Here is a 25197-nt window from a genome sequence, read left to right as displayed (position 1 = left end):
AAAAATCTTCACAATAATGTTCCATTATCCTAACATAGAACTATAGTTGAAGGTCCATGTCAGCCCTGTTATTGCAAAGCATTTTGGGGGGAAAAGGGGGTTTTTAAAAGAGGAAAATAATGTTTTTAAATTGCATTACACAAGTAAAGCTCAAAATCATTTCATAAATTATGACTGGGAGCTAAGCGCATAGTTTGGGAGGTCTTGATTATGAAGCTTTAAAGAAATATCTAGGGGGCTAGGTTTGTAGCTCAGTGGTAGAGCACTTGCCTAGCACATGTGAGGCACTGGGTTCGATACTCAGCACCACATAAAAATAAATAAATAAAATAAAGGTATCGTGTCCCTCTACAACTAAAAATATTTTGAAAAAGAAAGAAAGAAATATCTAAGTTGCAAGAGACTATTTGAAAGCTGGTGGTGTAGTTGAGTGTCAGAGTGCTTGCCTAGCAATTGCAAGGCTCTGGGTTTTATCCCAGGCCTGCAAAAATAAGTAAGTTAGTAAGTAAATAAATAAATAAATAAGGTAAATCAGGAACTAAGCATTATAACAAATAAAATTGATTAGGAGGGACTGGAGGCAGGAGGAATGAGACAAGAAACTGTGACTGATAACCCCATTAGTGCATATATTACTTCGACAGCATTACAAAGGGCAAATGATGAAGAAAAGTAGTAGCTGAAAACATCCAAAAATAAAACCTATTAATTAGATACATTATCTACATATATATAAAATTAACAATTCCTAAATATCATTGAATTCCCAGTTCTTTAAATTTTGGTCATTGTCTCAAAGTTGGTTTATTTGAATCAAGATCATATGTACATATTTAATATACATAACATTTTTTTCCATTTTTTCTATCCTCTTATATCAGTATCCACGTGGACAACATTCAAAGGAACTGAGGTCAATAAAAGCTGATGACTGAAAATCTTCAAAGGGGTGGAGGCGTTAGAGCCAAGGCTGGAGTTTGGAGGTCAGCGCTGGGGAGACGGTTCCAAAGCGCCCAGGCTAGGAACACACACCACCCCATGCATTTTGCCGGCGGGGCAAACACAAAGCCTCGCGGGAGGCGGGGCTCGTGACGTCACGGAGACGCCCGCCCCCTTACGTCGCGCACTGGAGAGGCTAGGTTTCTGGGTGCGCGGGCGCCATTTTGCCGGAGCCTGTGACCAAGTGGGAGTGGAGTGGAGCGGCGGTTGTTGCCGACTCTTTCCTCCTCCCTACGGTCCAGTCAGCGGGTTGATCAGGCCATTGGCCCTCAAGCCGAGACTTGTCTCTTATTTAGTTCTGGGGAGCGTCTGGCCGACATGAGTGATGTAGAGGAGAACAACTTCGAGGGCAGAGTGAGTACAAAGCCGCGGGAGCCGTCTACGGCGGCGGCCCGATGCTCGGGGTTTTACCGGGACTAGCGCGGTCGGGCCGGGTTGCGGGGAGTCCTGCGGGGCCCGCGGGGAGCAATCTCTGGAGCCATCGCGAGTGATTTCTCACATCCCAAGATGGCTTCTGGGTCCACTCCTTCCCCAAACACTACAATTACCTCCCTCCCCCCTTTTTTGGATACTGACTGGTACCTGGACTCCTGTCCTGTCCCCACCTCCACATTGCACCCTCCCTTCTCCCCGCCCCGAGGCTTGCTTATTTCTTTCTGAGGAGGGTCCCCGTCGCGGTGGGGTGGGAGGCGGCGGCAGGGAGTTCCCCACCCCGGCCGGATAGTGGTAGGTGCTTCCTGCGGTAGCATATCTGGAGACTCCCGAGCATCGTAGAGGGTCTCGGGGTCGAAAGTGCGCGGGGCTGTTGTCCGGGCGGGGAGTAGCTGGCGTGGGACTAGCTGGGGCCTGTGTCTCCTTGGCTCTCTATTGCAGTGAGCGGCCGCGTCTCTGTTGGAACCGGCGGCGTTGCGTCTATAAAGGCGAAAGCCTTGAGGTTGAAGGTGGGACGAGCCTAATGAAGTGGTTAGTCAACGACCGCACCGACCCTTAAGCGTTCTTAAGACGAGAGCTGTGAGGGGAAAACTACGCAAGGAGCCCTTTTCCCTTAATGTCCCTTTTTAACTTTGCTTTCACTTCAAAATTAATGTGGAAATGCTATAACGACTTATTTTTTCTAATTCCTTGATGTTGGATTTTTTTTTTTCTCTTTATATCTCAGCTTCTAATGCTTTTCTTCCTTTGACCTTTCATCTAAAAATTGACCACTCCTTTGCAGGTTTTTATGGTAAAAAAAAAAATTTAAGAAGGAATCTTCTTTCTTTAATCTTACATAACGAATTTCTGGCTCAGTATTTTAAAAATAACTAGTCAGTTTATACTGTTCTCTTACTCAAAAGATTACCTGAAAATTACAGGCCCACTTCACATTTCTCTTCTCACCCCTCCCCCAGGAAGAGAGGGCACAGAAGAAGGTTTTAATTATTTGGGGTCGGATGAATATAAACATCACAAAGAATGCATTATCCTTAACTTAGGATAAGTGCTAGAACGGGTATATCAGTGTTTGAGTTTTATTTCGGAAGTTATTGAAGTAGGGGAAATTGGTGGAAGTGAGTTAGTTGAAATCTGAAAAGAAAACAAAAGCCCAGGCAACACGTTTCTGCTGTTGTGTTGGTATTTATTCTAGTCACTAGGGGAACCATTAAAAAAACACTTGAGGGCTGTGCTGGATAGAATGAATTTGTCCTTTCTGTGGAAGTTTAGTATAGAAACACCTGGAATCAGTCAAATCAAAGCTGATTAAGAGATTTAAAGCAATAGGGTAGAAACAAAGCTACATTTGAGATTAGATTTTTTTTTTAATGAAATTTGGAGCATGGATATAATTGAACCTGCTCATTTTTTAGGGTGATAGATTTAGTGTCTCATAAGAAATGCTTAAGATCATGCAATAAAAATATTGGTAGTAGTTGTGTTTCTTGTTTGAAAATGTTCAGATATGGAAAAAAATTTTATTGTCCATCTTCCTTTCAATTAACTTTAACAAAAAAGTGCTTGTTTTAATTTGGTTTGTGGGATGTGGGCTACTAATGGGACCTTGATTTCTTTAGTTCTTTTTAATATGTCATCTAGTGGAGGAGACTGTTCTACTGTCATGTTACCCACCTATAAAAGTAACATGGGCTGACATTAACATTTATTTAATGGAAAGAGTAGGTTTGCTTCCCCCCCTCCCTTCTTGGTTATTTTTGGTTATAAAAAGTATTTTTGCCCTCCTCAGGGCACAGTGACACATGCATGTAAACCCAGCAACTTAGGAAGCTGAGGCAGGAGGAGTTTCTAGTTCAAAGCCAACTTTAGAAATTTAGCAAGACCCTGTCTCAAAGTAACAAGTGAAAAGAGCTGGGTATGTAGCTCAGTGGTAAAAGTACCCTGGGTTCAATGCCTAGTACCAAAAAAAAAAATGTTTTTTCCACAAGTGTAGTTTAATGTAAATTAAATTAGTAGATTGAATAATTTCCATGTTCACCTGTTACGTCTTTTTGCATTTTGTTTTTTGAGCTTTTTAGGTTGAGGTGATTTATATGTAATTGGTTGAAGAATTAGAAGAATGGGCTGGATGGTGGTACATGCCCGGTGACTTGGGAGGCTAAGACGGGAGGATCCCAAGATCCAGGCCAGCCTTAGCAACTTAGCAAATCCATATCTCAAATACTACTACTACACATAATAATAGAAGAATGCTAGAAGTTTTTCTGGAGGATTACTCCCCCTCCCCAACAGCAGTTTGGCATTCATAAGTGAATTTGATTTTTTTTTTTTTTAACTATAGTGACCTTTTTCGGCTGACTATAAACCAGCAGTTTAAATTTTATATATAATAAACTGTTGTGTCCTTGTGTTTGCAGCTAAAGATGTCTAAAGGTAACAGCACCCTGGCCTAGAAAATAATTTTTAAGTGAGGAGCCAGGCATGGTGGCACACACCTGTAATCCCAGCAGCTCAGGAAGCTGAGGCAGGAGGTTCTCAAGTTCAAAGCCAGCTTCAGCAAAAGCGAGGTGCTAAGCAACTCAGTAAGACCCTGTCTCTAAATAAAATGCAAAATAGGGCCAGGGGTGTGGCTCAATGGTGAACTGCCTCTGAGTTCAATCCTGGTATCAAAAAAAAAAAGAAGAAGAATTTTTAAGTGAGGTGTGTAAATAGTTGTCATCCTTTAAAAAAATTTTTTTAAACCATATTAGTAAAAACATTGAAAGGTCAGTTTCACATTTTAGGGTTATCAGAGGTGTTTGTGGAGATCATGAGTCAAATTTGAATTAATGTTTTCCTCACTGTAGGAGTTTTTTAGCACTAATAAAGTGCATTTTCATTTAGTTTATCAACATTGTATAGGATAAATATTAATTCCATCTCAGTAAAAAGATGTTTAGAATTAAATGGAAACTTTCTAGATATTACGTTCTAGCAAGCATACTGGGGAAGTGGGACCGAAACTAGTATAGCTTACTTTTTTTTGTAGCATTTTAGAATTTACCACCCCAAAAATCTTTAATGCATTTTCTGTGTTTTACTGCTCATGATAATCTTGCAAGGACTGGAGTAGTATCAGCATTTTAGAAATATAAAACTGAGACCCAGGGGCTGGGGTCATAGCTCAGTGGTGGAGCGCTTGCCTCACACTTGTAAGGTACTGGGTTTGATCCTCAGCACCACATAAAAAATAAATAAGTAAAATAAATAAAGATATTGTGTCCATCTTTAAAAAGAGAGAGAGAGAGAGACCCAAAAGACTGCAGTCAGGAATCTGAGATAAGTACTAGTCCACTATTCATATAAACACATTATGCTGTATATATTTTGGTTAACATTTGTGAAGAACACAATATGCTTCAGTGTCTCAGAGCCATTAATGGAGTTTGCCAAAAGCAGTTACTACAGCTTAATTTTCCATTTTAAATTAATGTTTCTTCCATTTTAAAGAATACAGTTAAAGAACTTTAGGGAGGAATTCCATTTTAAGTAATCCAAGGTAAAACTTGTTTAGAGCATCTGCTGCCTTTCTAATTAGGGCTAGCTAGGTGTTCTTGAGGGAAAGTGAACTTGAAGTCTAATTTGAGATGACTGACCATTCAAATCTGGGTAAAAGTAAGTGGTGTCTGATAGAATTAATAAGGAATTCAGAAAAGGAGTCAAGAAATGGGAAAGATTTACTTTGAGATATAAAACTTCCATTAGGTCTTAAGATTAGAGAAATTATTATTGATTATATAGGTATGCTAATGGATATATAGGTATGCTAATGGAGAGATTGTGCTAAGATAGTGAAAAAATAGATTTGAATAAATATGCAATCAAAAAGATTCCTAAAGGAATTTGCTTGTGACATGTAATTTAAGTTAATATTTAAGTGGAAATGTCCTTTGGAGTTGGGTATAAGATTGACATTTAAGCTGTGGTTTAAAGACTCCTAGAGCCCCCCACAGCCACCTTTTCAAAACCCAACTACACTGACATTCTGGTATAGTTAACAACATAGTTGCATGAATTAGTTCCAGAATACCAGCTAGCTATTGGCTCCTGTTCTCCCAGCAACATAGCACTTGACCACGGTACAAGACGACCTAGGCAGCTGTCTACAACTGGAGTGGGAGTGGGAAGAATCCCTTATATCTCATCACATTGACTTGTTGCAAAAGGGTAAAGTTTCCTTCCTTGTAATATGGTAGTATTATTAAACAGTTTTATGTCTTGGGTTTATTTTTATAAAGTTGAGTACCATCAACTAAGGTGCTAACTTGCTCAATATAAGTAAAAGGCAGGATTTTGTAAAGGAGCATTGCAAGAAATTTAACCCACGGTTCATAACTGTAATTTTTACAGTTATGCCGTAGATTGTCTTATTCCTAAAGGAGAATAGAGAGCCTTGATATTGAAAGAATATCAAGGGATTTAAATATTTAGGAATGAGTCTTTAAAAAAAAAAAAAGACAAACTTTGTGGACGTAAATGAACCATACTTATTTACCTGTGGTATCCTAAAGTGTGAAACGGCTGAATATCAGCATAGGGTTTTTCTAAAATCTGCCTGACTGAAAACCTTTGATATTGATATTATCAGTGGGTACTCAGGAACCCAATAACTAGCCCTGAGGCCTTTGTAAAACATGTATATTCCCATATTGAGTGAATTAATATTGATTGTTATTTGTTCATATGTTCTAACAGAAGATTTAGCTGGGCAGAAGTGGAAGTAAGACAATGGTAATAGTCAGATGAGGAAGAAAGAAATGCTGTAGAAAAGTTGAGAAAAGAATAATGAAAGGAAATGCAGTTCCTCTTCCCTCCTTTTAAGTTACTAATATATATATAGTTGTGTATAATCCTTATTTTGTTGATATTCACCCAAAATATGAGTGACTAGAACTGATGTGAAAGAAAAGTTAGCTTTTGCTTGAAATCAGGGCCCAGTCATCTCACTTATTCAAGATTCATAAATACTCCATGATACCAGAAGATGAGAGCATAAGTAGAGAATATTGTAACAGGTTCTTAGTAGTTTGGGTTTAGTTGCTATTTATTGGCTTTTTTTAATGTAGCGAAATCACTTTAGTCCATAAAAGTTTTTCTCTACCTTTGAAATTGTCACTTATACATCAGCTTTTAAAAATTACAGTTTATTGTGAAAATTTAGGAGATTTTATGAGCTTTATTTAAGATTTGTACAGAATTTTACAGGAAAATTCACAATTGTGGCATGAGTTTTATAAGTGGCAATTACTAAATTATTTATGATAAAATATTCCTCAAATTATTCCAAACTTTTGAGAATGTGTAGACATGCAATTTTAGAATATATGTAAGCCTTTGCAGATTGAGGCATCAACCTCAGAATGCAGTAGACAGGTATGATCTTAAAGGGAGGGAAATTATTATTTGAAATTAGATAATATGAGTAATCTGTTTTCTTTTTAAGAGATTGCTCTAATAGGGCTAGGTTTAAGAAGAAACCAGAAGTATTTTATCAGCCTGACAATCTGTAAAAGAAATACCTTATCGTACCCTAGAACTGTTATTTCTGGGGGCTGAAAAAAAAAAAATTGAGAAAAATACAAAAGATTTCTTACAAGTCCTGAAGAATGAAGTTGTTAGTATAATATTGTAAGGTATTTGGGTAATTAAAGTGTATTCTGTCTTCTGAGGACACATAATTTAAATTCATCAATGTATTTCTATGGAAATCTCCAATTTTATAAAGTAGAGGGAAAATATTGTTAGAAAGTTTGTTTTACACCCATAGGCATGCATTTGTGTAAATTTGGCATTATTATCTGGCTAATATTTGCCTGGCCTTAATATTGGAATGAATTATAGTATGATATTTTTTTTAGTTTATTTTTAATGAGTATTAAGTGCTAAGCATGTAAATTTTGTTGGAATATTTTTTTTCCCCATCTATAATATACTGGCTGAATTAAGGACTATTTTTTTGCAGTAGGAATTATTCTTATCTGGTGATAATTTGTGCATATAACAAACACCAAAACAAAACCTTTTCACGTGGGTTGTTTATAGTATGTAAGGTAGACTGGGTATCCTATTTAAGATGCTTGTTAAAATTTGTGATATTAAACGAAAAAATGTTGATTGATTCAGTGATTGTTGGATAAGCCAGATTACTGAGGAATTCATTGAATTCCTTGATGAGACGGCTGTAAGAACAGGTTAGTCTAACGAAAGGGGGAAGATATTACCCCTTCCCATCATTTATTTATTTGTTTTTTTGTTTTGTATTTGCAGCTCTTAAATTTAGCTTCCAATTTCTAAATCATTTTATAATTTTTTTTTTAAGTTAAAATTAGCAAGGCATAATGGCGCACACCTGAAGCCCCAGCAATTTGGGAGGCTAAGATGGAAGAGTCTTTTTAAGCCCACAAGTTTGAGACCAGCCTTGCCAACATAGTGAGACATCATCTTCTCAAAAAAAAAAAAAAAAAAAGAATAAATATTGAAATTATTTCATTATGAAGACAGGTCAAAGATAGAAAAGGATTATCTAGTTTTTGTCTTCTATGAAGGACTTAACTAAAGCTTGATTACTAATTCAGAGTTTAATGAAAATAGCATTTATTTGGTAATAGTATTTGAAAAATGTTGTATTTAAATGATAAATACTAATATGACCATCTTTCAATAATAATTAATGAGCCATATTTTGGTATACTAAAAGTGTCTAAAGAATTGTTATTTTGAACCTAGCAGTTAATTCTGTAGGTTAAGATTACTAATAGTTGAAGGATATAGGAGTTAGAGCTAAGAGCGTGACTATTTCTTAACCTTGGATGAATCCATGAAGAAGCTCATTCAAAGTTAGATTTTGTGGAGCTGAAAGGGTAGACAGCAAAGGAGGTGAGGTATTGGTGACACCCTAAATGATAAACAGCAAAGCTTCTTTTAACATTTGTTGATGTCGGGCTGGAATTGTAGCTCACTGGTAGAGCACTTGCCTAGCATGTGTGAGGCCCTGGGTTTGATTTTCAGCACCATATATGAATAAATTAAATAAAAGTCCATCAACAACTAAAATAATAAAATTTTGTTGATGTCTTTTTAAAAGACATCCTGTCAGGCCAGGCATGGTGACACACACCAATAATCCCAGTTTACTGGGGAGATTGAGGCAGATCACAAATTCAAGACCACCCTGGGAGACTTAGCAAGATCCTTTCTCAAATTTTAAGAAAGGACTGGTGGTGTAGTTCTTGCATTGGAGCACTTAAGATAACACTGAGTTACCTTGTTCACACTAATTTCTGAGAAATAATTTTCAGCAACTGTTAATTATGTTTATGAGAGGAGACTTGAAAGTCATAATTGCACATATTTGGACCATTATGTTTTTGTCATGTTCTAAAAAAACTTCAAATAAACCTTTGGTTTTAATGTAAGAATTTTTATTTCTGTCATGGCAAAGTTAAAAGTTTAAGTGCCTTTCAGTTTAAAGCCTTCTAATTATACATGTTATGTATTATAAAAGCTGTGGTGATGTTTGTAGATACAATTCCCAGCCACTGCTGTTCAGTGTAGCATAAATGAATATTATGTCAGAGGGTCTGTTTTATAGAAGGAAAAGCCGAAGATATTCTTATCAGTTTAGTTACTGAACCCGCCTGTGAAACTGTAATTACAAGCAAATTAGCCATGCCTTTTTCTATCTTTCTTTGTTTGTTTCTTTTTAAAGCACTGAATATGCTGCTTCAAGCATCTGTCCCGGAATTTAGAGAGTATCTAAAATGTGGTGAGAGACTTACTGTAGGTAGTTAAATGGGAAAGGTTGGTATTGAACAAAAAGTAGTTAATATTAGTTTTGTTTTCATATGGAAAAAAATAGGCCTACCGGCATTATTACGGTTCTGGATAAATAAGTCCTTGGAGGTAAAAGTTTTTAAGAAAGCTTTTTTTTAAAAAGTTGTGTCATAGTCAATATGGTATAAATGAAAATTGGTGTGAAATTGGAATAATTATTTATACATTAATAATCAGGCATAAATGGGCAGGGGAGCCAAATTGTCCATTATGTTTTAGTCATAAAGTGCCTAATGTTTGTCAAATAAGCTTTTAATCATTTATAAATAAATGTATTTGGAAAGTTTTGATTTACACCCAACTTTTCAGAAACCAGTTCTGCAATATAGGAAATATAGTCACCAAAGGATCTATAAGTATACATAAATACATAATACATAAAAGCTGAATTTAAAAAAGGTAGAATCCAGCCAGGCACAGTGGCACAAGCCTGTCATCACAAGCCTGGCTTGGGAGGCTGATTCAGGAGGATCTCGAGTTCAAAGCCAGCCTCAGCAAAAAGCAAGGTGCTAAGCAATTCACTGAGACTTGTCTCTAAATAAAATACAAAACAGGACTGGGGATATGACTCGGTGGTTGAGTGCCCCAAGTTCAATCCCCAGTTACCCCATCCCTACTCCCCCCGCAAGGAAAGGTAGGATCAAAAATGATACAATTTTTGTAACTTATGGTGAATTTTTATATTTCCTGGAGAATATAGCATTTTAAAGTGGCACAGCTGTAAAATGCAAAATATATATTTTAGGAGTTTCAAACCAAAGAGGATAATTAAAATTTTTGTGCTTCCTCTTTCCCCTTAGTTTTTGCCATATATTATCTGTCTTCATAACCAGTCTTTCTGGTTAAATCAAAATAAGCAAAGAGTAAAACAGAATTGGAAGGTGTTAGTAATTTTGCTGACTTAAATTTTGATTCCTTTGATCCTTTGGCATGTATGCTATAATGTATGAGTTTAGATAGTTGTGTACAGCTATTTCAGCCTGGGATGCTTTACTTTAACAATATCTCGATTTCTTAGCATGACTTAGTAAAAGCGTATTCTAAGGTCAGTAAGAATCTTCAGGTTTAAAATAGTGGAAACTTAACACGTAGGTGGGGGGAAATTACACTTTATGTTAGATTTGTTTGAATTAAGTATTTATATTAAAATTGTTCACATTTTAGGTATTAGAATGAAACATGAAAGGGGAGGAGGGTAAAGAGATGGTTTAAAAAAAACATTTAGAGAAATTCAGTAGATTCTCTTTGTTAGAAACTACACTTTTGAACAATTTTAAAGACTATAAAATTGCCTTTTTTTTTTTTTTTTTAAATAAACTAGTTATTTGCACTTTACCTGCTGGCTTTTCCATTTGGTAGATAACATTCTGAACTCCAGCAGAGTTTTATAATCCCCACGTGCTTAAATATACTAAATGTTCTTTTTCCATTAAGGTTAATGTTCGTGAAGAAATTGAAGAGTTTTTTCCAAGAATGTGGAAGATAAATCAAGATAAAAGAAGGCTAATGAAAAGTATTAAAGATCAGAAAATTAAAATTGAATGGGGGAAAAAATTGAACAGAAGATTGGTCAGATAGAAGCACTTGAATATTTTTTTAAGGCTATTTTGAATTGTTTGAATTGGGGAAGAATACACGAAGTATGAAAAATGAAAAACTCAATGAAGAATGAAGAGAAGTAGAAAGCAAGAGTGAAGTAGAATTAAAAGAATCTGGAAGAATGAATGGGTCCTAGGTTAAGTAAATGTATGGTTTATGTTCCAGTGTCTGTATGATCAAGTTGTAGATGAATTTGCATGATTACTTAGTTAATAGAGAATTGGTGATCTGGTTCAAGTAGGGAATTATTGAGGACAGTTAGCAGTATTAACAATGGGTTATTAATGAGCTGAAATTTTTTTCTGGAGGGTGTTGCCTAACCATTTGTTTTTCAGGCGCAATCAATATAAAAAAAAATTACGCTACATTAAATGTTAGGTGTTAGGCATCTACGGGACCAGTGCCATTTGTAATACTGTCTTCTTTGTTAGGAGTCTCGCTCTCAGTCAAAATCTCCAGCGGGAACTCCTGCTCGTGTAAAATCGGAGAGCAGGTCAGGATCTCGTAGTCCATCAAGGGTTTCCAAACACTCTGAATCCCATTCTCGGTCAAGATCAAAATCCAGGTAAGTGTGTTTAAAATAAAGCCTCAGATGTTTTATGTGTGTTGGGTTTGGTTTGGTTTGGTTTTATGGCAAAGGGATTTTATGAAATTCTTCCTTATGGCTGCATTTTGAACAGAAATTTCACCAAAGGCTCATAAAATAGTTTTTCTCAGACTCTAGAATTTAGAAATTAATATTTTCTAGATAAATTAAGAGTCTCTGCACAATTAATCTATTGGATAATAGCTATTAAAACAAATACATTGATTGACTTAAATGAACTTGAGAATCAGTGTATGGTTGTATGCCAACAATATTTGGTGCAGCAAAAATGACAATTTTGAAGTTGTGTGAAGTGGTACACACCTATAATCCAAGTAACTCCTTAGGTTGAGGCAGAAGGATCACAAGTTAGAAGCCAGCCTTAACAATTTAGTGAGGCCCTGTCTCAAATAAATAAAAACGACTCAGTGGAAAGCATTTCTGGGTTCAATCCTTCTTTTAAGAGAGTTTTATTCCACATACATATTTTATCTAAAGATTATGTATGACTCCTATGTCCAGGTTGAAACGCTGGTCCATTATAATTGGAGGGGGGACAACTCTAGATAATCAGAGACCCACCACTGACAACAAAAACTCTTAACAGACTACTGCAAAGTTCATGGTTTCACATGGCCCGGGTCAATTAGGCTGGAATTTTTTAAAAGCCTGGACAGTTGTTTGCTAAGTCATTTTTATTTCTGGAGTAAAGACATAGTTGTCTTTTAAAAGAGTCTGCTTGCAAAGGGGCATAATATAAAAGAATCATTTAAAAGGCTGCACTTTGGCAGGTGGGGTTGTGCATGTGGCCCAGTGGTAGAGCACTTGCCTAGCATGTGTAAGGCACTGGGTTTGATTCTCAGCATCACATATAAATAAATGAATAAAATAAAGGTCTATTAATGTCTTTAAAAAAAGAAAAAGCTGCACTTTTCTTGAGGTCCACAGCTATGGTGTTTCCTCAGAAGTTTTATGCTTCTTAGCAGATTGTATTCTTTTGGTATTCTCTAAACACATCTCCATGTCTTTGGTGGTGGTGGTATAAGACACTGAACCCAGGGGCACTTGAGATAGGGTCTTGTTAAAGTTGCTGAGGCTGGCCTTCAACTTGGGGTCCTTCAGCCTCAGCCCCCAGTTATCTACATAGGCAAATTCTATTAAGTCTTCCAGCTTTATTACTTGCTTTTTTAGTTCTGTAAAAATCTTCCCTCATTTATTCCCTTCCTCCTTATGCTATGTTGGGGATTGAACTGACGGCCTCGTACATGCTAGGCAAGACCTTTACCACTGAGTTACATCCCTAACTTTTTTCAAAATTTCTATTTTGGGACAGGTTCTTGCTAAGTTGCTCCAGTTGACCTTAAACTTGTGATCTTTCTGCCTCAGCCTCCCAAACAGCTGGGATTACAAGCATGTACCACCATACCCAGCCTGTCCTTATGCCATTTTTAATTTTCTGGCCCTTAGCATTTATAACATTTATGAAATATGTTATAGAAGCTATTTTGTAGACTGATACCACAGCTGGAAAGAAGGTAGAGTTTTAACATGGTTGTAAGGTAAGGTGAAAGGGGTGAATCTAGAAGGGATAGACCAAAAGAAGGGAGGAGGTTGCGGTGATTTAAGAAAACAAGAATACCTTTTTCTTGGAGAGGACACAGGAGTAGAGGGACTAAGGGTGTAGCTCAGTGGTAGAACACTTGTTTGATTCCCTATGCCCCTTTCAAAAAGACAAAAGAGCTGAGAACAGGCATGGATATTTGTACACATCCTTGGAAAAAAGTGTTGGCCATTTGTTCCAGTATTTTTACCTACATTTGTTTCTCTCAAAGGTCAAGGTCAAGAAGGCATTCTCATAGATGTTATACTCGATCCAGATCCCACTCTCACTCTCATAGGAGAAGATCTCGAAGTAGGTCGTATACGCCAGAATACCGACGGCGAAGGAGCCGAAGTCACTCTCCAATGTCTAACCGGAGAAGACATACAGGCAGCAGGGTATGTAGGTATAAAAGTTAATGAAAACTTATTTTTCTCTTGAGTGTAATCATGGCATAATGTCTTCCTTTTATGAGAGATAGGAATTGTTTTAGAAATTGGTACTCCAGAAACATTCTTAACAAATTTAACTTTGGAAATAAAAGGAATACCTTTTATGTTATGGATATGCTAATAAAAGAAATGACACCATCATAACAAGCCTACATTTCATGATAGCTTCTATAATGGGGGTATAGTATCTTGATTTTTTTTAAATTTTGTTTTAATTAGTTACACATGACAGTACAGTGATCTTGACATACATTTGAATCAGATGGGGTATAATTTCTCATTCTTCTGAGTGTACAGGTTGCAGAATCACATTGGTCATACAGTCACGTATATACATACAGCAATAATAATGTCTATTTTATTCTGTTTTTTTAGTTATTTTTAAAAAGATAAAATTTGGGGATAAATGAGCTCTAAGAATTAAAAATGAAAAGCATAAACGGTGAGATAATTAATGCAGAGTTTTACCATAATAGGGAGAAACCAAGAAAATATCAAAAGTTATGCAGTAGTAACAACCAACACTTTTATTTTCTTGTTAGGAAATGAGTAAATCTTGGATGTGTGATATTGAGGTGTTTTTGGTTTTGTTTGCTAGTTGACCAAACTCAGGTTTCAGTCAGTCTACACAGAATATGTCAGTATTTAATGATTAGAAATTTGTACTTTTAATTTTAAAATGTGGCTCATGGAAACATTGAAAGTAGTATATCCTTGCTACATAAAGAAAATGGGGACTGGGGCTGTAGCTCAGTGGCAGAGCGCTTGTCTAGCATGCATCAGGCACTATGTTCTATCTTCAGTACCACATAAAAATAAACAAATAAAATAAAGGCATTCTGTCCATCTACAATTCCAAAAAAAGAAAAGAAAGAAATGGAGACTTCTAAATTAGTAATTCCAAGTCAGATTAAATACTAATCCATCAGGGATATACAGGACAAATTCTTGGGATATGTTCTGAAAATTACTGGGCTAAAAGTAGAATTGTTTTTATTCAGGCTATGACTAGAAAGTATATTCCATAGAAAATCTAAATGCTCTGTGAACTGTAAAATGTGGTTCATCTGCTTTAGTTCCATAAAATTTTATTTCCAAATAACTAGAAACAATATATTCTATGTGAGGTAGGTGGGATGTTTGAAACAAAATATTTTTATTTTAATTAAAGCTTAATAACGTCTTTATCCAATAGGCGAATCCAGATCCCAACACTTGTCTTGGAGTTTTTGGCCTCAGTTTATACACAACAGAGCGAGATCTTCGTGAAGTATTTTCTAGATATGGACCATTGAGTGGTGTCAATGTGGTTTACGACCAGCGGACTGGACGATCACGGGGATTTGCTTTTGTGTATTTTGAGAGAATAGATGACTCAAAGGAGGTAAACTTGATTTTTTAAATTTTCATTTTGAGAAAATTTTATATTCATGAGTATAGTATTGATTTACTATTAAAAGTTAACTAATTCCCATTTCCGTAAACATTGTTTCTTCTCATACTCTAATTCAAACTCACCCTTTTAGTGTTACAATTAGAATAGCCAAAGTTTGACTTTTCCGCTTTTTCTGGTGTAGATATGTATATATATATAATCTCCTGATTGAAATCTGGCTTTGTAAACTGGGATGTATATTTTAAGTTAATGGAAAATGTAAAGTGTGTGTTTTTTTTGTTTTTAATAAACCACATTGAACAGATGATTAAATTGAGTGACATTTAAACTTATGTCTGAGCTAGGCGTGATGGTGCACACCTGTAATCCCAGTGTCTCAGAGGCTGAGGTAGGAGGTTCACAAGTTCCAGGCCAGCCTCAGCAACTTAGTGAGGTGAGACCACAAGAAATGATCCTTGTAATAAAAGCGGTAATAAGAACAGGTATATCTTTCAAAAATAATAGATGATATTGTCATCTAGTGCCTGTAATCCTGGCTACTTAGGAAGCTGAAGTATAGGATCAGTTGAGACCAGGAGTTTAAGATCAGCCTAAGTAACATATCAAGACCCTGTCTCAAAAAAAAAAATCTATAATGCCAGAAATTGTGCCCTATAACATAGGATCAGGAGGCCCAAAATGTTAAGAGTGCCAGGGTAGAGAAACCTTTGATAATTTTAACTAAGGTAATACTTTAGTTCTCGAATATCTTAATTTGTCATTGTGCGGACTTTTTTGTTGTTACGTATTTGTGATTTGTTTTCCTACTCTCAAACAATAGAGGTATAAATTTAGAAATATTAAGATATGGGGCCTAAAATACAAAGTGCAAAACAAAAACAAATTTTTTCCTGTGATAATTTTTTGTCTTAGCTTTTTTTTTTTCTCCCTTTGGTTTATTTCTGGGTAAAATTAGAATGGCGATGTTACTTAGGTTCCAAAAACTTATTTCAAATATTTTCATTTGCTTAAGTGTTTAAAATATCATTGTAATTATTATCTTGGTGCTTAGGGCAAAGTGATGGGAATGTGAGCTCAGATACCAATGACTTTAGGAGCACTTTTTGGCAGGTTGATTTTCTTTATATTTGAAGTTCACTAGGTGGCAGTGTGTTTTAAGTCATGGCTTGGCTAATTAAAGATTGCTAGCTAAACTGCATTTTCTATTTTGAGTTGACCAGACTGAAACCAATTACTTCCAACCTCAGTTATACAGACTTCCCCTAGGTTGTGTGGTTTCTACTGTATGGCTGTGGCTGTCTCTACTTCTTCTGCACAGGCCTTCTGAAATGGCTTAGCTGAAATATGTATGCACTACAAAAACCAATGCTGTTGATAAACTCTTCACCCTTATTTGAAAGAAGAGCTTGGAAATTTCAGTTTTTGGAATTTAAAATAGAAAATGTTACATTTATTACAGTTTTGTTGTTTCAGAAAATTATTTATTTATTAAGATATAAATAATTGTTTTCTTAAGGTGGAGGGTTTTTTAGCCAAAAGGACACTTTCAAAGTTGTTCTTTTGAAAGATGAAACCAAAAGAGATATTACTTTATTTGTTTATTTAGTGCCAGGGATTGAACTCAGGGGCACTCGGCCACTGAGCCACATCCCCAGCCCTATTTTGTATTTTATTTCATTGCTTAGCACCTTACTTTTTGCTGAAGCTGGCTTTTATAAGTAGGAAGAATAGCTCTTTGAATCTTAAAGTAAAATATTTGTGAATTACATTAAAATCGTGTATCTTTATTGGTTTCTTCTCAGCAAGAGACTGAAAAGGTAGTACCATAAATGTGTGTGCTTCTATACCTTTAAATCTTCTTTATCAGCATATTGGACTGCAAACTGAAGAACAAGAAAAAAGGAAGTCAGGTGTGGTGGCACACACCCTATAATCCCAGCGACTTTTGAGGCTGAGGCAGGAGGATCAGAAGTTCATGCCAAGCCAACCTCAGGAACTTAGTGAGACCATCAAAATGAAAAACAAAATGGACTAGGGAGGTAGCTCAGTGGTTAAGCACCCCTGAATTCATTCCCCAGTTCAAAAAAAAAGGGAGTAAAATCAGGTTACAGAGAAAATGTAGTTAAAACTTGGCCAACATTCTTAGTATTTTGAAGTCAGTCTTTATAAATAAATGTCTGAGGACTGAGGAAGTATGAAATGCAGCCTACCTGGGCAAGCTACAGAAAGTTTAGATTGAAAAGATGAACATGGAGTGGGAACTCAAGACACAGACATTTGAGGGGAAGGTGTATTAACTTCTCTTTTGAGTAAATTTAAATATTTTCTGGACAGTTTTGAGGTCTAGAAATGTCAGAATCCCCTGCACTGCTGTGTTGTTTTCAAATTAGATGAGTTTATTTGGATTTCAGATAATTTTGCACTTAATTTTTAAGTAATTATTACTTCAAGGCCAGTGACTTTCTGTGCTTGTTCTCCTTTACAGGCTATGGAAAGGGCAAATGGAATGGAGTTGGATGGTAGAAGAATTCGTGTGGATTATTCTATCACTAAGAGAGCGCACACACCTACACCTGGCATCTACATGGGCAGACCAACTCAGTAAGATCTCACATTGCCTAGAGCTGAGACTGGGGCTTAGTGGTAGAGCATTTGCCTAGCATGAGACCCTGGGTTCAATCCCTAGTGCAGCAAGGGAAAAAAATTGTTTTTCATAAACTAAACTGTAAGAGCCAGAAATCTATGAGAAATGTGTGCTATCTTTGATTAATGAGGAAATATTTTTCCTGTCATTTAATTTACATACATTCTCAGAATTCTTTTAATATATTTTTAATATTTATAGCTTATTAAAATATTAATAAATATACAAATAAGCAAAATATGATGTTTATAAGCTATTGAAAATATAATTCTGGCTTTTCTCCTGGTCTTGTTCAAAAAGAACTTTGTGTGTGTTTGTATTGTAGATTGACATAATTATCTTTATTTATTTTTTATGTGGTGCTGAGGTTCCAGCCCTTTACCATTGAGCTACAACCCCAGCCCCAATAAGAAAATGTTTAAGTATTAGAAAAATATTATATGTCTCTCTGTTCCTATGTGATCTGGGAAGCCTCTCTATATAAGGTTTATTTATTGATATTACTGTTTATTTAGGAAGAAAATATGGTAAAATCATAAATGATACGTAATTTATGTTTTGTAGATACGTGATGTTTATGTTACGGTGCATTGCATAGATTGAATTCAGTAGTAAATGGGCCAGGTGCAGTGTGCACACCTGTAAGCCCATTGGCTCAAGAGGCTAAGGCAGGAGGATTGCAAGTTCAAAGCCAGCCTCAGCAAAAGCAAAGCACTAAGCAACTCAGTGAGACCCTGTTGCTAAATAAAATACAAAATAGGGCTGGGGGTGTGGCTTAGTGGTCAAATGCCTCTGAGTTCAATCCCCAGTACCAAAAGGGGGGGGGGGGGGGAGAAATATAAGCATTTGACCTCAAGGGTAGTTCTTCTTAGCTGTCCTCCTTTCATTTTTTTTTTTTTTTTCCCAAGCTGCTGATTTTTATTAAATGGTCCCAGAAAAAGGATCATTGACACTAAAGTGTAATGTTTTATATTTTTCTTTAGTAGTGGTGGTGGTGGCGGTGGCGGAGGTGGAGGTGGAGGTGGAGGTGGTGGCAGGCGTCGAGATTCTTACTATGATAGAGGATATGATCGTGGATATGACAGATATGAAGACTATGATTACCGGTACAGGTAATGTTTTAACTTTGAAATTTTTGTTCTAAGTTAGATGGCATCTCTATTATTTGGCACTTATGTGTTTGATCTGTATGAATAAAAAGTGAATGTTTGAGCTTTACTTAGCATTGGCTCCAGCTGCTTGGGAGGCTGAGATGGGAAGATCACTTGAAATCAGGGAATCAAGGCGAGACTGGGCAGCATAGTAAGACCTTGTCTTTAAAAAGAAAAACCAAGCTAGATGCAGTGGCATACACCCACAATCTCAGCAATTTGATGAGATTCTGTCTCAAAGTAAAAAAGAACTAGGGAGTGTAATTCAGTAGTAAAGCACCCCTGGCTTTTCTCCTGGCCCTGTTCAAGAAGAATTTTTTTTTTTTTTAATCCCTGGGTTTAAAAAAAAAAAGCCATGCATAGTTGGCACACTCCTACTCCCAAGAGTCTGAAGCAGGAAGAGGATCACAAGTTTAAGGCCAGCCTCTGCAACTTAGCAAGTCACTTATCTCAAAATAAAAAGGACTGGGGATGTAGTTTTGTGGTAGAGAACCCATAGGTTCAGTCCCCAACGCCACAAAAAAATATAAACAAAAAACTCAGTGGCCCAGGAGGCTGAGACAGGAGGATTGTGAGTTCAAAGCCAGCCTCAGCAAAAAGTGAGGTACTAAACACAGACCCTGTCTGTAAAAACAATACAAAAAAATAGGGCTGGGGATGTGGCTCAGTGGCCAGGTGCCCCTGAGTTCAATTCCTGGTACTACCCCCACCCCACCCAAAAAAAAGAAGTGTAAATCATATTATTTTGAGACAGGGCCTGGTTAAATGGCTAGGGCTCACTATTTTGAGTGGTGGGGAATTTTTTTTTAAATTATCATCTGCCTTGGTAGAGTGTGTGTGTGGTATACTAAGTGATCTTTTATTTCTTACAGAAGAAGGTCGCCTTCTCCTTACTATAGTCGATACAGATCACGATCAAGATCCCGCTCCTACAGCCCAAGTATGTGAACTTTGCTTTTGTAGCATTAAAACCTCATTTCTAATTAATGGCTTATTATACAATATTAGGATTTATGTGGTAGCTGTTAATAGTTGGGAAAACATTAGGTAAGTCGAACTATAATTGTTAACGTTTTTGTTCTTTCTCTTTCAGGACGCTATTGATAATGGAATGGTTGCAGTTGAGGACTTTTTTTCCCCCCCTTTCTCCTTCCCCTCTCTCTTTTTTATTCTGGAGTTTCCCAAGCTTCTGATTCTTCCTACTCCTTAAAAAAAAAAAAAAAAAAATCCTTGATTTATTTAGCTTCTACACTTTTTCAGTTGCATTGCTGTTTTCCACCCCTTTTATTATACTCTTAAGGATGTAATTGTTGTCATTTTGAGTAGTTAAACACCTTGAGTAAAAAAAAGGAACCCATTGTTAAGTTTTTGTATCATTTTTCTTTGCCTTTACAGAGGATTAACTCCTAGCTAATTATATGAGGAAAGAAATGATCTTTTTAAAGCTTTCATGTCAGATATTGTATTAGACACTGTATTAGAGATCTGCATTTATGAGGACTCCTTTTTTAACTTTTTTTGGGGGGGAAGATAGTAACATGAAGTAGTTCAGTCATGTCACATTTGTCTGAGGTGGCATAGAACAAATAGTTGAGTGTAAAAAGTTTGAAGCTATAGAAGAAAACACTTGGACATTTCTTTTGAAGAATGTAATTTTTGAACCCTAAAAATTAAGTCACTTTTTTAGAGATTACAAGCTTGTGGATTCCTACAAAACATGTTGTATTTGAAATACATCTGTTAAACTTTACAAACTTAAAGTGTGATTATTTTTGTGTGTGTGTTAAACTCATTGAGTTAGGTATATCCTTAATAAGTGAAAGACAACCCTTTATTTATTATTTAGAGCAATTGTATAGTTTGCTGTTAGAAATTTTGGTATTAGGACATTGGTTAAGCAGGCTGTTATATAGGATAGAGTCCTTAGAAGATACATGTGGGAGAAAAGTAGTTTTCTTTCAAATAAAAGTTACTTCTTGGAAAATGGGATTGTCTCTTTATTTTGATACAGTGGAAAAATAAAACTGGAGTGATATGGAACCAGTTCTTCCTTTTCTCTGCGTTCCCCTAATATGTATCCATACATAAAATTTTGCCCATTCTGAGTTAATTTCCTGAACACTCAAATGTGCAACACTTGTCTACTCTCTGATATTTTAAAACCCTTGTTTGTTCATTTTTTCTTTTGGTGAACCAGGTAGCAAATACTGAGTATTCAGTGTCAATATCTTGCTGTAGGAAAGATAAATAGGTAGTTCATGTCTGTTAAGGTTTTTGTTTGTTTGTTAGTTTGTTTTGCCAGTAAAGGATATCCTAATAGGTTTTAGTTAAATGAGGTTGTTAAAGACTGGGCGAGTCATTGCCTTAAAGAGAACATGAGTTTGGTAGAATGCCTATTACCAAAAAGAAGACCCAGCCGAGGTGGTGCACTCCTGTAATCCCAGCAACTCAGGAGGCTGAGGCAGAAGGATTGCAAGTTAAAAGCCAACCATAGCAACTTAGCCAGACCCTGTCTCAATAAAAAGGGCTGGGGATGTGGCTCAGTGGTAAGGAGCCCCTGGATTCTGTCCCCAGTACCCAAAAATAAGAAACCGTTGACTACAGAAATACTTGAAAGACTTATGCAGAATATTAGCAACAGTGAAAACAGCCACGTGAAGAGAGTAAAGACTGGTATATGTTAAAATTACATGTTATGGAAAATAAAGGAATGGGATACAAGTATTTTTCACAGGGGGAATTCTATTATTGACCTAGATCACCAGCCTCTTTTGTTTTTCTTCCACGTTTATCTTTTAAATTTTGAGATGGTCTCCCCAGGTTGGCTTTGAATTTAGAATCCTCCCCTCTACTGAGTTAGGGATGCAAGTTTAAGTGTAGATTTAGGCTGGCATGGTAGGGTGCACCTGTAATCTGGCGGTTTAAAAGGCTGAGGCAGGAGGATAAGTGTGAGGATCAAGAGTCCAAAGCCAGCCTTAGCAACTTAGCAAGGCCCTAAAGCAACTCAGTGAGACCCTATCTCTAAATAAAATATAAAAAGAACTGGGGATGTGGCTCAGTAGTTAAAGAGTCCCTGGGTTCACCCTGGTACTAAAAAAAAAAAAAAAAAGTTTTAAATGGCTTCTCCAAGGGGATGGGGTTGTGGTTCAGTGATAGAACACTTGCTGACATGTGAGGCATTGGGTTCAATTTTCATCACTGCATATAAATAAATGAATAAAACAAAGGTCCATCAACATCTAAAAAATATTTAAAAATAAAAAGTCTTCTCCAAGAAAATAAAATTTCAGCAAAGATCTAAAGGTGAGGGTTGGGGTTGTGGTTCTATGGTAAAGTGCTTGCCTAGCATGTATGATGCACTGGGTTCGATTCTCAGAACCACAAATAAAGGTCCATCAAAAACAAAATATTTTTTTAAAAGATCTAAAAGTGAGCAGAGAGATCTGGATATGTGGGGAAAGGAGCAAAGTTAATGGTCTTAAGGTAGTAGCATACCTGGAATGTTAGAGAAAAAATGACAAAAAGAGCTGGGTGCTGCTGGGGAGGGAGAGGAATGGATGCTTTCAAGAATGTAGAGGTCTGGGGTTGTGGCTCAGTGGTAGTGTGCTCATCTAGCATGAATGAGTCATTGGGTTCTATCCTCAGCACCACATAAAATGAAAGAGATTGTGTCCACCTAAGACTAAAAAAGAATGTAGAGCCAAGTTTTGTTTCTACCAGGGATTGAACCCAAGCGCACTTAACCACTGTGTCCCTAGCATGTTTTTTTTTTATTTTATTTTTTTAGTTATTGGCGGACACAACATCTTTGTATGTGGTGCTGAGGATCGAACCCGGGCCGCACGCATGCCAGGCGAGCGCGCTACCGCTTGAGCCACATCCCAGCCCTCCCTAGCATGTTTGAGACAGGATCTCAATAAATTGCTTTGGGGCCTTGCTGAATTGCTGAGGCTGGCTGAACTTTTGATCCTCCTGCCTCAGCCTCCCGAGCTGCTGGGATTGCAAATGTATACCACTACACCCACCAAGACAGATTTTTTTTAGAAAGCAGAAACTGACTGGGCAAGGTGGCACGTGTCTGTAATCCCAGCCACTGGGGAGGCTGAGGCAAGAGAATCACAAATTCTATGTCAGCCTAGCAGCTGAGGCAGGAGCATTGCAAATTCAAGACCAACCTCAGCAATTTAAGTAAGACCCTAAGCAACTTAACAAGACCCTGTCTCAAACAGAGGGCTGGGTATGGTGCTCAGTGGTTAAGCACATCTGGATTCAAGGCCCAGTACAAAAAAGAAAAACATTGACAAAAATAAAAAAGGATTGGGAGTATAGTTCAGTGTAAAGTGCCCCTGGGTTCAATCTCTGGTACCAAAAAGGGGGAAAAAAATGCTGTCAGTAGTAGTAGTTGTGTGTACACACACACACACATGTATAGATGAGATGCTAAGTTTAAAGACTATATTAGGTTTATGACTACTCAATACAGAAACAAGGTATTTCTGGACCTCCACTATTTGTAACCTGTAGTATTGAAATTTATTTTTGGGGGGCAGCGGGGAGTACTGGAAATTGAACTCAAGGGTGCTTAACCACTGAGCCACATCCCCAGCCCTTTTTAAGATTTTATTTAGAGACAGGGTCTCACTGAGTTGTAAGTGCCTCCCTAAGTTGCTGAGGCTTGGCTTTGAATGATCCTCCTACCTCAGCCTCCCTAGTCCCTGGAATTATGCGCCACCACAACCAGCTACTATTGAAATTTATTAATAACTCACTGGAAGATGAGAAAAACTTGTTTCATTTAGTTCACTTAACTGCTTTGAACAGTGGTTCCTACCTAGTTGTTTTTTTTGTTGTTGTTGTTTTGTTTGTACCAGGGATTGAATTCCGGGGCACTCAACCACTAAGCCACACCCCCAGCCCTATTTTGTATTTTATTTAGAGACAAGGTCTCACTGAGTTACTAAGCGCCTAGCCATTGCTGAGGTTGGCTTTGAACTTGTGATCTTCCTATCTCAGCCTTCTGAGCCACTGGAATTACAGGCATGCGCCACTGCACCGGAGCCCTACCTAATTTTTATTTGGATCATGGAGTCCTTAAATCTGGGAAAGCTGCAATCTGTTTTCCAGGAGAAAGTGCACCTGTTAAACAATTTTTTGTATATGAGTCATTTGGATTTTAAATTTTTTTCTACAAAAAATATAACCAATATTGGTTACCCTGTGGAGTACTAGTCTAGAAAGGGGTTTGGAGAAAACCAATAAAATAACTTAATTCAAGGTTATACCCTTCTGGGGTTAAAAAAAAAAAAAAAAGCTGCTACCAGCTAGTGTGGTAGTAGGTATCTGTAATCCCAGCGTTAGGGAGGCTGAAGCAGGAGGATCTGGAGTTCAAGCCAGCTCAGGAATTTATCGAGGTGCTAAGCGATTAAGTGAGATCCTGTCTCTAAATTAAAATACAAAATAGTGCTGAGGATATGTCTCAGTAGTTGAGTACCCCCTGAGCTCAATCCCTGATACCAAAAACAAAATGACAAGACAAAAAACAAAAAAAACTCCTACCAAGTAAATAATAGACATACCCCATGGACTCAAGAAAAATTTTTATTTTGTCCAGGGGTGGGAGTACTTTACCACTGAGCTACATCCCTTGTCCTTTTTGAGACAGGGTCTTGCTAAATTGCTGAGACTGACCACAGATTTTAAATCCTGCCTCCATGTCACTGGGATTACAGATGTAATCTGTAATTACAGTGCCACCAGGCCTGTCAACAACTTGAGAACTTTTATGCACAAATACATATTCTTTTGCTGTGATGGCAATTAAAAGTATAGTATTTGTAATATGAAATAAGGTTTTTAAAAATATTTTGCACCTAAAAGGTGTAGATGGACACTACACAATACCTTTATTTTTATATGGTGCTGAGGATTGAACCCAGGCCCCGCCCATGCTAGGTGAGCATTTTACCACTGAGCCACAATCCCAGCCCCTGAAATAAGGTTTTATTTGAAATATGCTGACCTCTGATATCAAACATTGGGTTAATTTGAGGGCATGAATTTTTTTTCTTATCCAACTGATCTGAAATTAAATGGTCAAAATTAGTACCTTTTTCTAAACTTTGAATTCAGATATTGATATTAAAAGGTCACATGAAAGATGACTCCATCAATGGGAATAATGAATACAGAAAAAAAGGGTCTAAGTAGCTTCCAGAAATTTAACACAACAAAAATGGAATAAAAGCCTGCCAGTTTATACTCCAACCATATATTAAACAGATGGAGGCTTTTTTTTTTTTAACAAAAGATTGTTAACTAAAAATAAAGAAACACAAATATTCTGAGTTTCTACCACAAAATGATTTCAAAATGAATTTAAGGAAATTTTTAAACATAACTGAACAGTAAAAATACTCATGAAACATGGAAAATAGGTGACAGGTTAGTACAAAACAATGTTTAAGTA

The 25197-nt window shown here is 36.8% G+C and overlaps 1 protein-coding gene across 3 annotated transcripts; it reads left to right on the top strand.

Moving 5' to 3' along the window:
* Positions 1-1141: 1141 nt before the first annotated feature.
* Positions 1142-20715, top strand: Tra2a (transformer 2 alpha homolog). Of its 3 annotated transcripts, none has more exons than XM_027932666.2 (8): positions 1142-1353; positions 11334-11467; positions 13321-13486; positions 14736-14924; positions 17422-17537; positions 18564-18692; positions 19607-19671; positions 19825-20715. In XM_027932666.2, exons 1-8 carry the CDS (start codon positions 1318-1320, stop codon positions 19833-19835), a joined length of 846 nt encoding a protein of 281 aa, XP_027788467.2. In that variant the 5' UTR covers positions 1142-1317; the 3' UTR covers positions 19836-20715. The 3 variants fall into 3 exon arrangements, with proteins under 3 accessions (XP_027788467.2, XP_027788466.2, XP_027788465.2); XM_027932665.2 differs by having other exon boundaries at positions 1143-1353; positions 18567-18692; positions 19604-19671; XM_027932664.2 differs by having other exon boundaries at positions 1143-1353; positions 19604-19671.
* Positions 20716-25197: the final 4482 nt, after the last annotated feature.

Source organism: Marmota flaviventris, chromosome 1 (assembly GCF_047511675.1).
Source record: "Marmota flaviventris isolate mMarFla1 chromosome 1, mMarFla1.hap1, whole genome shotgun sequence".
Taxonomy (NCBI): domain Eukaryota; kingdom Metazoa; phylum Chordata; class Mammalia; order Rodentia; family Sciuridae; genus Marmota; species Marmota flaviventris.
The sequence above is the reverse complement of the archived record's forward strand: the minus strand, read 5'-3'. Positions and strand labels throughout refer to the sequence as shown.

Coding starts and splice junctions, on each gene's coding strand:
- Tra2a (XM_027932664.2), top strand. CDS start 1,318: ATGAGTGATGTAGAGGAGAACAACTTCGAGGGCAGA. Junction 14,925..17,421: donor GAATAGATGACTCAAAGGAG/GTAAACTTGATT, acceptor TCTCCTTTACAG/GCTATGGAAAGGGCAAATGG. Junction 17,538..18,563: donor TACATGGGCAGACCAACTCA/GTAAGATCTCAC, acceptor ATTTTTCTTTAG/TAGTGGTGGTGGTGGCGGTG.